The sequence below is a fragment of the Amblyraja radiata genome, unplaced genomic scaffold (assembly GCF_010909765.2).
Source record: "Amblyraja radiata isolate CabotCenter1 unplaced genomic scaffold, sAmbRad1.1.pri scaffold_544_ctg1, whole genome shotgun sequence".
Classification (NCBI taxonomy): domain Eukaryota; kingdom Metazoa; phylum Chordata; class Chondrichthyes; order Rajiformes; family Rajidae; genus Amblyraja; species Amblyraja radiata.
In genome coordinates this window covers 31,478-45,253 of record NW_022630604.1, presented here as the reverse complement: position 1 = coordinate 45,253, position 13,776 = coordinate 31,478, and the positions used below count along the sequence as shown (strand labels likewise).

The 13,776-nt window shown below is 54.2% G+C and overlaps 1 protein-coding gene across 1 annotated transcript in view; it reads right to left on the bottom strand.

Moving 5' to 3' along the window:
* Positions 1-1,182: 1,182 nt before the first annotated feature.
* Positions 1,183-13,776, bottom strand: part of LOC116970124 (antigen peptide transporter 1-like) — a 17,433-nt gene continuing 4,839 nt past the window's right edge. The window contains exons 6-13 of the mRNA XM_033016846.1: positions 13,540-13,762; positions 12,455-12,652; positions 11,526-11,654; positions 10,510-10,698; positions 8,336-8,509; positions 3,209-3,368; positions 2,285-2,421; positions 1,183-1,425 (exon numbers count right to left, since the gene is read on the bottom strand). Of these exons, the coding sequence (XP_032872737.1) occupies positions 1,198-1,425; positions 2,285-2,421; positions 3,209-3,368; positions 8,336-8,509; positions 10,510-10,698; positions 11,526-11,654; positions 12,455-12,652; positions 13,540-13,762 (1,438 nt within the window). The 3' untranslated portion in view covers positions 1,183-1,197. The remainder of the gene's footprint in view (positions 1,426-2,284; positions 2,422-3,208; positions 3,369-8,335; positions 8,510-10,509; positions 10,699-11,525; positions 11,655-12,454; positions 12,653-13,539; positions 13,763-13,776) is intronic.

Here is a 13,776-nt window from a genome sequence, read left to right as displayed (position 1 = left end):
ATAAACACAAATATACATCCACCACAGTGAGTTCACCAGGCACCTCCTCACTGTGGTGGAAGGCAAAAGTCTTAAGTCTTTGTCTCATCCCTTCTTATTCTCCCTCTGCGCCGAGGCCGCTGCCGCTGTCCCAGCCGCCGCTGTCGTCCACTGGGCCCGCGGTCGGGTCGAGTGGCCGCTGCCGCTAGAACGTGCCCCAGCTCCGAGTTCTGGTCGCCGCTGCTCCAACTCCGAGGCCAAGCCGCCGCTGCCGCTGTCCCCGCTCCGATGCCATGTGGCCGCTGCCGCTGCCTCCGCGGCTCCGAGGCCAGGCCGCCGCTGCCGCTGCTCCAGCTCCGATGCCGTGTGGCCGCTGCCGCTGCCTCCGCCGCTCCGAGGCCAGGCCACCGCTGCCGCTGCCCCAGCTCCGAGGCCAGACCGCCGCTGCCGCTGCCCCAGCCGCTGCCGCCGCCGTCCCAGCCCCGATGCCGGGCGGCCGCTGCCGCTGCCCAGCTCCGAGTTCTGGTCACCGCAGCCCCAGCTCCGAGGCCGCCAGCTCCGCCATTAGGCCTCGGCGCAGGCGGAGACGGGGGATACGACAAAAGAAGTCGCATCCCCCAAAGGAAGAGACCAAAAACGTGTTTCCCCCCCACATACACAACATAATAAACCAAAAATCAACTAAACAGGACAAAAGAACAACACAAAAAAACAAAAAAAACAGACAGACTGCAGGCGAGCCGCAGCTGCTAAGGCAGCGCCGCCATCTTTTTGTTAGGTTGAGAAAATAAATACAAAACTTGGATTTATAACAGCTCATGGGCCATGGCTAGCCGCTAATGAGGAGGCGCAATATTTTAAACTGCCGCGGGCGCTCAAAGCCCACCCTACGCCATTGTACGGCGGGCGGACAATCCATCGGGTCGGAGCGCCGGGAGCATAAATGATCACAGACGTTGTAGTGGAAATGCGAACACTTTATTCAATAAACACCACACACTGTACAACAAACCCACCAGATTCCCACGCTCTGACCTGAGTCCCCGTTCAGCCCTCATGTCCTGCCCCGGTGCAGTCGGCCAGGACTCCCGCTAACGCCAGTCCCCCCCCCCTCCCCCCGTAGCACCGGTTACACCCGCTGATGTCACTAGTCGCTGCTCCTGGTAGCCCCGGTACCACCGTTCATGGCCCACTTTGCCCCGGGGTCGCGATCCCCGGTCAATTGTCGGTCTCGGCTGCCACCGGCGGGCCGCTCTCCGTGCCCTGAGCGTGCAACAGCCGGTGGTATCTGCCACCCCGTGCCTCCAGCTCCAGGCGCGGCCCCTGCTCCACCACCGCACCCTTCTCCAGCACCACCACCCGGTCTGCCCACTCCATCGTACTCTGCCGGTGCGTGATCACCAGCACGGCGCGATCCCGGTCCCTGGCAAACATCGACTCGTGGACCTGCGACAGGCACACAGCGCGTTAGTGGGGGGGGGTGGGGGACGGAGGCAGGAGGTAGAGAGGGGGGAGAGGGAGAAGGGAGGAACAGGAACAGGGTAGGGGATGGATGGGGAGGGGCTGGTGAGAGAAGGGTAAGTAGATCCCACTCTCTCTGGTTGGCAGTGAGGGTGTGGGGGGGGGGGGCGACAGAAGGCTGATTGGTCACAGGGGAGGGTACGGTAGGACACACGGTGACTGTACACGTGGTGACTGTACACGTGGTGACTGTACACGTGGTGACTGTACACGTGGTGACTGGACACGTGGTGACTGTACACACAGGGAGTGACTGTACACATGGTGACTGTACACGTGGTGACTGTACACGTGGTGACTGTACACACGGTGACTGGACACACGGTGACTGTACACACGGTGACTGTACACATGGTGACTGTACACACGGTGACTGTACACACGGTGACTGTGCACATGGTGACTGTACACATGGTGACTGTACACACGGTGACTGTACACACGGTGACTGTACACACGGTGACTGTACACACGGTGACTGTACACGTGGTGACTGTACACACGGTGACTGTACACACGGTGACTGTACACGTGGTGACTGTACACACGATGACTGTACACGTGGTGACTGTACACGTGGTGACTGTACACGTGGTGACTGGACACACGGTGACTGTACACACGGTGACTGTACACGTGGTGACTGTCCACGTGGTGACTGTACACACGGTGACTGTACACGTGGTGACTGTACACATGGTGACTGTACACATGGTGATTGTACACATGGACAGGAGGGGTGTGTGACTGTACTCGTGCATGGGGGGGGGGGGGGGCTACTCACCAGGTGTGCGGTCCCATCGTCCAGGCTGCTTGTCGGATCGTCCAGGATCAGCACCCTTGGGTGTCGGATCAGGGCTCGGGCGATGGCCACTCGCTGCTTCTGCCCCCCCGACAGATCCCCCCCCTTCTGCCCCACGTCTGGCGAGAGACGGAGAGAGAGAGAGAGTGAGAGAGGGAGGTTAGTGCGTGGAGCCGGTGGTGATGAGGGGGGATTGGTCCAGTGTTTTCACCACATAGTCGGGGGTGGGGCAACACCAACGTGTCTAGACCTCTCCTCCCTCAATGGTCCCTGCCCCACGGGAGCCCCTCCCCTCGTTCATCACTCACCCTGCCCCACTCGTTCTGCTCATCAGCCATGCACTCACCCCCTTCTCCCGTCTCCTCTTTCACTATCCCTCTGTTTGCCCTGCCCCTCCCTCACCTCCAGCCCCCCCCCCCCACTGTCTCTGCTCCATCCGACTGTCCGCTGCTCACCCTCCTGCCCTCAACTATCCTCTGCCCACTCACGCCCACCCCCTCTCCGTCCTCAACACCTCCCCTCATCTTCACACCCCCCCCCCTCCCCAATCCTACTCCCCCCAGTCCCCGTACTCCACTCATTCACCATCCCCCCTCAAGCCCTCGATCCCCTCACTCACTATATCTTTCCTCCACAGATGCTGCCTGACCCGCTGGGTTACTCCAGCTTTTTGCGACTACCCACACTGACCTTTCTGCCCTGAGCCTCCTCCATTGACAGAGTGCCCCTCCCTCTCACCCACGATGCCTTTCCCTCCCCTTCCCTTTACCTCCTCCTCTCTCACCCTCCTTTTCTATCCTGCTCCCACTCCATCTCCCTTCTGCTCCCCTCTCTCCCCCTCCCTTTCCCCCCTCCTCCCATCCCCCCCGCTCCCTTTCCCTCTCCCCACCACTCTCTCTCTCTCACCGGTGCTGTATCTGTCCTTCAGCTCGGTGATGAATCCGTGGGCAGCGGCACTCCGCGCTGCCAGGACGATGGCCGGGCTGCAGGCGGCCCCCACACTGTAGGCGATGTTGTCCTCCACGGAGCGATCGAACAGCTCCGGCTCCTGGCTCACCAGCACCACCTGCAAATTTGCAGAATGCACAAAGCTGGGTGGCAGTGTGAACTGTGAGGAGGATGCTATGAGAATGCAGGGGAGTGGGCAGATGCAAGGCAGATGCAGTTTAAACCGGATAAATGTGAGGTTATCCACTTTGGTAGCAAAAACAGGAAGGCAGATTACTATCTAAATGGCGTCAAGTTGGGAAAAGGGGAATTATAACGGGATCTGGGGGTCCTTGTTCATCAGTCTATGAAAGTAAGCATGCAGGTACAGCAGGCAGTGAAGAAAGCGAATGGCATGTTGGCCTTTATAACAAGAGGAATAACCATATAACCATATAACAATTACAGCATGGAAACAGGCCATCTCGGCCCTACAAGTCCGTGCCGAACAACTTTTTACCCTTAGTCCCACCTGCCTGCACTCATACCATAACCCTCCATTCCCTTCTCATCCATATGCCTATCCAATTTATTTTAAAATGATACCAACGAACCAGCCTCCACCACTTCCACTGGAAGCTCATTCCACACCGCTACCACTCTCTGAGTAAAGAAGTTCCCCCTCATGTTACCCCTAAACTTCTGTCCCTTAATTCTGAAGTCATGTCATCTTGTTTGAATCTTCCCTATTCTCAAAGGGAAAAGCTGGTCCACATCAACTCTGTCTATCCCTCTCATCATTTTAAAGACCTCTATCAAGTCTCCCCTTAACCTTCTGCGCTCCAGAGAATAAAGACCTAACTTATTCAACCTTTCTCTGTAACTTAGTTGTTGAAACCCAGGCAACATTCTAGTAAATCTCCTCTGTACTCTCTCTATTTTGTTGACATCCTTCCTATAATTGGGCGACCAAAATTGTACACCATACTCCAGATTTGGTCTCACCAATGCCTTGTACAATTTTAACATTACATCCCAGCTTCTATACTCAATGCTCTGATTTATAAAGGCTAGCATACCAAAAGCTTTCTTTACCACCCTATCTATATGAGATTCCACCTTCAAGGAACTATGCACGGTTATTCCCAGATCCCTCTGTTCAACTGTATTCTTCAATTCCCTATCATTTACCATGTACGTCCTATTTTGATTTGTCCTGCCAAGGTGTAGCACCTCACATTTATCAGCATTAAACTCCATCTGCCATCTTTCAGCCCATTCTTCCAAATGGCCTAAATCACTCTGTAGACTTTGGAAATCCTCTTCATTATCCACAACACCCCCTATCTTGGTATTATCTGCATACTTACTAATCCAATTTACCACACCTTCATCCAGATCATTGATGTACATGACAAACAACAAAGGACCCAACACCGATCCCTGAGGCACCCCACTAGTCACCTGCCTCCAACCCGACAAACAACCATCCACCATTACCCTCTGGCTTCTCCCATTCAGCCACTGTTGAATCCATCTTGCTACTCCTGCATTTATACCCAACCATTGAACCTTCTTAACCAACCTTCCATGAGGAACCTTGTCAAAGGCCTTACTGAAGTCCATATATACAACATCCACTGCTTTACCCTCGTCAATTTCCCTAGTAACCTCTTCAAAAAATTCAAGAAGATTAGTCAAACATGACCTTCCAGGCACAAATCCATGCTGACTGTTCCTAATCAGACCCTGTTTATCCAGATGCTTGTATATATTATCTCTAAGTATCTTTTCCATTAATTTGCCCACCACTGAAGTCAAACTAACAGTCCTATAATTGCTATGTTTACTCTTAGAACACTTTTTAAACAATGGAACAACATGCGCAGTCCGCCAATCCTCGGGGACTATTCCCGTTTCTAATGCCATTTGAAATATTTCTGTCATAGCCCCGGCTATTTCTACACTAACTTCCCTCAATGTCCTAGGGAATATCCTGTCAGGACCTGGAGATTTATCCACTTTTATATTTTTCAAATCAGTACTTCTTTTACTTTGAAACTCATAGTATCCATATCTACTCTACTAGTTTCCCTTACCTCACATAATTCAATATCCTTCTCCTTGGTGAATACCGAAGAAAATAAATTGTTCAATATCTCCCCCATCTCTTTTGGCTCTGCAGATAGCTGCCCACTCTGACTCTCTAATGGACCAATTTTATCCCTCGTTATCCTTTTACTATTAATATAGCTGTAGAAACCTTTTGGATTTACTTTCACCTTACTTGCCAAAGCAATCTCATGTCTTCTTTTAGCTTTTCTAATTTCTTTCTTAAGATTCTTTTTACATTCCTTATACTCCTCAAGCACCTCATTTACTCCATGCTGCCTAAAATTATTGTAGATCTCCCTCTTTTTCCGAACAAGATGTCCAATTTCCTTTGAAAACCAGGGCTCTTTCCAATTTTTACTGTTTCCTTTCAACCGAACAGGAACATAAAGATTCTGTACTCTTAAAATTTCCCCTTTAAATGTCCTCCATTTCTCTTCTACATCCTTCCCATAAAACAAAATGTCCCAGTTCACTCCTTTTAAATCATTTCGCATCTCATCAAAGTTAGCCTTTCTCCAATCAAAAATCTCAACCCTAGGTCCAGTTCTGACCCTCTCCATAATTATATTGAAACTAATGGTATTGTGATCACTGGACCCGAAGTGCTCCCCAACGGATACCTCTGCCACCTGTCCCGTCTCATTTCCTAACAGGAGGTCCAGCACTGCCCCACCTCTAGTAGGTACCTCTATGTATTGCTGCAAAAAACTATCCTGCACACATTTTACAAACTCTACCGAATGTGTTTCCCAGTCTATGTGTGGAAAGTTGAAATCTCCCACAATCACTACTTTGTGCTTACTACTAATATCTGCTATCTCCTTACATATTTGCTCTTCCAATTCTCGATCCCCATTTGGCGGTCTATAATACACCCCTATAAGTGTTGCTACACCTTTCCCACTTCTCAGTTCCACCCAAATAGCCTCCTTAGATGAGCCCTCCAATCTATCCTGCCAAAGCACTGCTGTAATATCTTCCCTGACTAGCAAAGCAACACCTCCACCTCTTGCCCCTCCAATTCTATCACACCTGAAGCAACGAAATCCTGGAATATTTAGTTTCCAATCACAGCCCTCCTGCAACCATGTTTCACTGATCGCCACAACATCATACTTCCAGGTGTCTATCCAGACTCTAAGCTCATCCACCTTTCTTACAATGCTCCTAGCATTAAAATATGCACATCTAGGAAACCCCCCGCCTCTTATTCTCTGTTTATTTCCTTTTTTTTCTTTCTCCTCTTGTGTCCGAGTGCTTCCCTTTTCTGCTTCCTGCCTCCCATTCTGTCTACTAGCTTTCTCTATTTGAGTCCCTCGCCCCAACCATTCTAGTTTAAAGTCTCCCCAGTAGCCTTTGCAAATTTCCCCGCCAGGATATTTGTCCCCCTCGGGTTCAAGTGCAACCCATCCTTTCTGTACAGGTCCCACCTTCCCTAAAAGAAGTCCCAATGATCCAGAAACTTGAATCCCTGCCCTCTGCACCAGTCTTTCAACCACGCATTTATCATCCACCTCGCTCCATTCCTACTCTCACTGTCGCGTGGCACAGGCAGTAATCCTGAGATTGTTACCTCGAAATCGAGTATAGGAGGAATCGAGTATAGGAGCAAAGAGGTCCTTCTGCAGTAGTACAGAGCCCTAGTGAGACCACACCTGGAGTATTGTGTGCAGTTTTGGTCCCCTAATTTTAGGAAGGACATTCTTACTATTGAGGGAGTGCAGCGTAGGTTTACAAGGTTAATTCCCGGGATGGCGGGACTGTCATATGCTGAGAGAATGGAGCAGCTGGGCTTGTACACTCTGGAGTTTAGAAGGATGAGAGGGTATCTCATTGAAACATATATGATTGTTAAGGGCTTGGACACGCTAAAGGCAGGAAACATGTTCCCGATGTTGGGGGAGTCCAGAACCAGGGGCCACAGTTTAAAAATGAGGAGTAAGCCATTAGAACGGAGACGAGGAAACACTTTTTCTCACAGAGAGTGGTGAGTCTGCCTCAGAGGGCGGTGGAGGCAGGTTCTCTGGATACTTTCAAGAGAGAGCTAGATAGGGGATAAGGGGGTAAGGCAGGAACGGGGTACTGATTGGGGATGATCAGCCATGATCACATTGAATGGCGGTGCTGGCTCGAAGAGCAGAATGGCCTACTCCTGCACCTATTGTCTATTGTCACCTACACAACAGCCAGCCATGGAGTTGCTCAGCCCACGGGCCAAGAGTGATCCCTCACTGGCCCAGTGACCCCCCTCCCACCCCCACTGGAAAGTGTCATCGCTCCACTGCCCCAGAGTGATCCCCACTGCCCAGAGTGACCATCCACTGGCTAGAGGGACTCCCCACCACTCTCGTGACCTCCCACCGGCTAGATTGAACCTCGCTGTCCCAGAGAGATTCCCGACTGACCAGAGCCCCCACTGTCCCAGAGTAAACTGTCATTGTCCCAGAGGCACCCCACTGGCCTGAGGGACCCCCATCATCCCCTGACTCTCCCCTGACACACACCCTCAATGGGCCCAGTGTGACCACCCCACATGGTGTCCTGGTTTGAATCCACCCCCCCCCTATCCTCTGACCCCGTCAGTTTCAATAGACAATAGGTGCAGGATGAGGCCATTCGGCCCTTCGAGCCAACACCGCCATTCAATGTGATCATGGCTGATCATCCCCAATCAGTAACCCGTTCCTGCCTTCTCCCCATATCCCCTGACTACGCTATTTTTAAGAACCCTATCTCGCTCTCTCTTGAAAGTATCCAGAGAACCTGCCTCCACCGCCCTCTGAGGCAGAGAATTCCTCAGACTCACAACACTCTGTGAGAAAAAGTGTTTCCTCGTCTCCGTTCTAAATGGCTTACTCCTTATTCTTAAACTGTGGCCCTGGTTGCTCACTGCCCTCCCCCCGCCCTCCCCCCGCCCCATCTTTGTGTCCTGGTGTGAATCACCTCTCACTGCGCCCTGACCTTCAGTGCCCTGACCCTGTGCCCCCTGACCTTGCTGTGGTAGTACTTGTGCTCATACTCCTCGATGAGCCGCCCGTCCAGCAGGATGTGGCCAGACTGAGGCTCGTAGAAACGCTGCAGGAGGTTGACGCAGGTGGTCTTCCCCCCTCCCGAGGGTCCCACCAGGGCCGTCACCTCCCCGGCCCGCACCTCGAATGACACGTCCTGCAAACACACAACACCCCGACTCGTTAGCCGTGAAACTTCATATCATCCCGACACCCCACTCACATTAACCCTTGCCCCGGCTCCCTCCCAATTCTCTACCCATCCACTGTGCTCCATCTGCCCCTCACACACAAACCTCGGAAACGCAGCCAATGTACTCAAAGACCTTTCCCACCCTGGTCATTCCCTCTTTTCCCTGCTCCCTTCAGGTTGAAGGTACAGAAGCATGAAAGCGCGCACCATCAGACTCAGGAACAGCATCTTCCCCATCTGTTGTCAAGCTTCTGAACGGTCCTTCCATAAGCACAATCGAATATAGGAGGACACCTAGAGTATTGTGTGCAGTTTTGGTCCCCTAATTCTTGCTATTGAGGAAGTGCAGCGTAAGTTTACAAGGTTAATTCCCGGGATGGCGGGACTGTCATATGCTGAGAGAATGGAGCAGCTGGGCTTGTACACTCTGGAGTTTAGAAGGATGAGAGGGCATCTCATTGAAACATATAAGATTGTTAGGGGCTTGGACACGCTAGAGGCAGGAAACACGTTCCCGATGTTGGGGGAGTCCAGTACCAGGGGCCACCATTTAAGAATAAGGAGTAAGCCATTTAGAACGGAGACGAGGAAACATTTTTTCTCACAGAGAGTGGTGAGTCTGTGGAATTCTCTGCCTCAGAGGGCCGTGGAGGCTTTCAAGAGAGAGCTAGATAGGACTCTTAAAAATAGCGGAGTCAGGGGATATGGGGAGAAGGCAGGAACGGGGTACTGATTGTGGATGATCAGCCATGATCACTTTGAATGCCGGTGCAGGCTCGAAGGGCCAAATGGCCTCCTCCTGCACCTATTGTCTATTGTCTATGGTACTGTACAATTCACCTCTACCCCATTGAGGACTTTGGACTTGTCTCTGGAACTGGTGGGCTACAATGCTGAGAACTATATTCTGCATTCTTTGCTCTACACATTGCACTTCAACTTGACCTGATTATATGTAGTATTACCTGATCTGATACAAAGCTATTCACTGTACCTCGATGCTCCTTGTCTTCCTTCTAATGCTCCTTGTCTTCCCTCTCCTCACCTGTATCCACCTATCACTCACCAGACTTTGTCCAGCCTCCACCACTCTTGCAGCATTCTACCCCCATTGTAATCAGACTGAAGAAGGGCCCGACCCAAACTGTCACCTGTCCATGTTCCCCTGAGATGCTGCCTGAGCTGCTGAGCGTTTGTTTGTAAAGTGATCCCTACAGTTTCTCATTTCTGATGTGTAGGAAGGAACAGCCGATGCTGGTTTAAACGGAAGATAGACACAGAATGCTGGAGTAACTCAGCGGCTCAGGCAGCATCTCTGGAGAGAGATGGGTGACGTTTCTGGTCCAGACCCTTCTTCAGACTGAGAGTCAGCGGACAGGGGGAAGCTGGAAGTCTGAAAAGGTACAAAACAAGCCAGAGCCAGCACAGATGACCAACGAAAGGCGGAGCCCACAATGGTCCAGTGTTAGCTGAGGAAGAGGTGATAACGAAGAGATTACAGTGAGACCAGCAGGATGACTGAGGTGGGGGGGGGGGGGGGGGGGGGGGGGGTGGGGGGGGTCAGAGTGAAGCCACATGAAAATTGGAGGAACAGGACCTCATATTGAGCTCACAGCCCAGGGGAATGAGCACTGATTTCTGTAATTTCAAGTAACCCTTGCATTCCCTCTGTCTCTCTCTGTCCCTCCCCCACCCGAGCCATCCTGCTGGTTTTACTGTTTGTATCCCTTGGTTATCACCTCTTCCACAGCTGACAATGGACCATTGAGGCCATTAGTTTCCCTCTCCGCTGACTCTCGGTCTGAAGAAGGGTCTTGGCCAGAAGCGTCCCCCATTCCTGCTCTCCAGAGATGCTGCCTGGTGTCTGGTGCACAGTCGAGCCCTGGTCTGCCTCATGTAAGGTGCAGCGCTGCTCAGGCCCACACCTCCCCCTCCCCCCGGCCCTAGGGAACGAACCGGCTTACCTTCAGCACGGCAACGTCAGGTTGGTTGGGGTAGGCGAAGGTGACGTTGTGGAACTGGATGTGAGCGCCCAGTGTAGCTGGGGCCAGAGTTCCCTGAAGGGCCAGGGTGGGTTGGAGGTCCATGTACTCAAACACCTTCTCCGATGCACCGACTGCCTTCTTCACTTGAGGGTAGAAACGGAGCAGGGCCTGCAGGGGCACACGGGACAGTTCATTGTTACCCACATGGCTGGAGGCACATAACGGAGCAGACACTTCTGCAGTTGTACAGAGCCCTAGTGAGACCACACCTGGAGTATTGTGTGCAGGTTTGGTCCCCTAATTTGAGGAGGTACATTCTTACTATTGAGGGAGTGCAGCGTAGGTTTACAAGGTTAATTCCCGGGATGGCGGGACTGTCATATGCTGAGAGAATGGAGCGGCTGGGCTTGTACATTCCGGAGTTTAGAAGGATGAGAGGGTATCTCACTGAAACATATAAGATTGTTAAGGGCTTGGACACGCTAGAGGCAGGAAACATGTTCCTGATGTTGGGGGAGTCAAGAACCAGGGGCCACAGATTAAGAATAAGAAGTAAGCCATTTAGAACGGAGACGAGGAAACACTTTTTCTCACAGAGAGTGGTGAGTCTGTGGAATTCTCTGTCTCAGAGGGCGGTGGAGGCAGGTTCTCTGGATGCTTTCAAGAGAGAGCTAGATAGGGCTCTTAAAAATAGCGGAGTCAGGGGATATGGGGAGAAGGCAGGAACGGGGTACTGATTGTGGATGATCAGCCATGATCACATTGAATGGCGGTGCTGGCTCGAAGGGCTGAATGGCCACTCCTACACCTATTGTCTATTGAGACAGTGGGAGCCGGGTGTCCGGTTACTAGTGGTGGGAACGTGTGTCCGGTTGCCGGGCAGGACGAATGTACCGTTGCCGGGGGGACGGGGGTCCGGTTGCCTGGGGGTCGTGCGGGTGTCTGACGACGCCCACCGGCAACGACCCCCCCCCCCCCCCCCCCCCCCCACTCACCTCGACGGCGGAGGTGAACTGCATCTGGTAGAGGATGAAGGAGACGAGACCCCCGCTGGTGACGTTGCCCTCGGCCACCAGCAGCCCCCCGTAGCACAGCACACACACCTTCAGCAGTAGCCCCGACAGCTGCAGGAGGCAACAGCAGCACCGTGAGAGGCAGCACTGGGGCACCAGCCCAGCCACCCCAACCCCAGAAAAACACCTCTCACCCCGCGACCCCCCCCTCACCCCCTCAAACACACAGAATGACCCCTCACCCCGCGACCTCCCCCTCACCCCCTCAAACACACAGAATGACCCCTCACCCCCTCAAACACACAGAATGACCCCTCACCCCCACAAACACACAGAACGACCCCTCACCCCCACAAACACACAGAACGACCCCTCACCCCCTCAAACACACAGAATGACCCCTCACCCCCACAAACACACAGAACGACCCCTCACCCCCTCAAACACACAGAATGACACTTCACCCTGCAAACTCCCCTCACCCACTCAAACACACAGAACGACCCCTCACCCCCCGACCTCCCCTCACCCACTCACCCCGAGAATGACCCCACACCCCCGAACACCCCCTCAAACACACAGAATGACTCCTCACCCCTGAACTTCCCCTCACCCCAAGAGAATGACCCCTCACCCACCACCTCCCCTCACCCCATCAAACTCGCAGAATCACCTCACCTCCTCGCGCCCCCTAACCCCCACGCCCCCCCTAACCCCCTCAAACACACAGAATCATCCCTCATCCCCCATCGCTCGACCTCCCCCCTTCTCCCCACCCTAACCCCAGAGAACCACCCTTAACCCCCCCATCCCCGGGCACCCCTCCTACATTCACCACCCGTTCTGGCACCCCTCCACCCTTCCCATCTCACAACCTTCCCTCTATGATTCCCCCCCTCCCCCCCACTCACGCTGCTGGTCCACGCGCAGATGGCGTAGAGCGCGGCCTCCTTCTTGTTGAGGTGGTACGTGTCCTGCAGCCGCTGCTCGTACCGCTCACACTCGCCCGCCTCGTTGGCGAAGCTGCGCACCGTCCGCATGGCCGACAACGTCTCTGTCGCCACATCGTTCGCCTTGGCCAGAGATGTCTGTACCTCTGCTGTCAGGCCCTGCACACACGGAGATCCTGGGGTCAGTGGGGGGTAGGTCCCGGGGTCAGTGGGGGGGGGGGATCTCGGGGTCACCACACGGAGATGTCGGGGTCACCACACTGAGATCCCGGGGTCAGTGGGGGGGAGATCCCAGGGTCAGTGGGGGGGAGATCCAGGGGTCAGTGGGGGGGGAGATCCCGGGGTCAGTGGGGGGGAGATCCCAGGGTCAGTGGGGGGGGAGATCCAGGGGTCAGTGGGGGGGGGGGTTCTCGGGGTCACCACACGGAGATGTCGGGGTCACCACACTGAGATCCCAGGGTCAGTGGGGGGGAGATCCCAGGGTCAGTGGGGGGGGAGATCCAGGGGTCAGTGGGGGGGGGGGGTTCTCGGGGTCACCACACGGAGATGTCGGGGTCACCACACTGAGATCCCAGGGTCAGTGGGGGGGGAGATCCCGGGGTCAGTGGGGGGGAGATCCCGGGGTCAGTGGGGAGGAGATCCCGGGGTCACCACACGGAGATGTCGGGGTCAGTGGGGGGGAGGTCCCGGGATCAGTGGGGACAGGTATTGGGGAGGGTGGGGGTGAGGAATGTTGAAGGGGTCGGGTTCGGGGTCGGGGTGCGGAGAGGGGAGGGAGGGTGGGGATTTGGGAGAATGGGGAGAGAGTGTTGGGTGGGGAATGGGGAGATGGAGGCGTGATGGAAGTGTAGGTAATGGGTGTGAGGCGGGGTGAAGGTTGGGGTGAGTTGGGAAGGGGGTGTGGGCAATGGGGGTGAGGTGGGTGAAGGGGGTGAGGGGGGTGAAGGGGGTAAGGGGGGATGGGGTTGTGGGCAATAGGTGTGAGGTGGGTGAAGTGGGGTGGAGGTGGGCAATGGGGATTGTGCTTTGGGCAGTGATGGACACACCTGGTAGAACTGTGCAACCCACTCTGGCAGGATGATGATGAAGGGGATGAAGACGAGGGTGCAGAGGGAGAGGCGGTGGGACTGGCTGAACATGAAGAGCAGCAAACACACGGCCCTGGTCAGGTACCACATCAACAGGCTCAGCTGCTCCGTCAGCGACTCACTCATCGTGTTGGTGTCCGTGGTGACGCGCGACGTGATCTCACCTGGTAACGGAGATGAGGGGGAGAGAGGGGG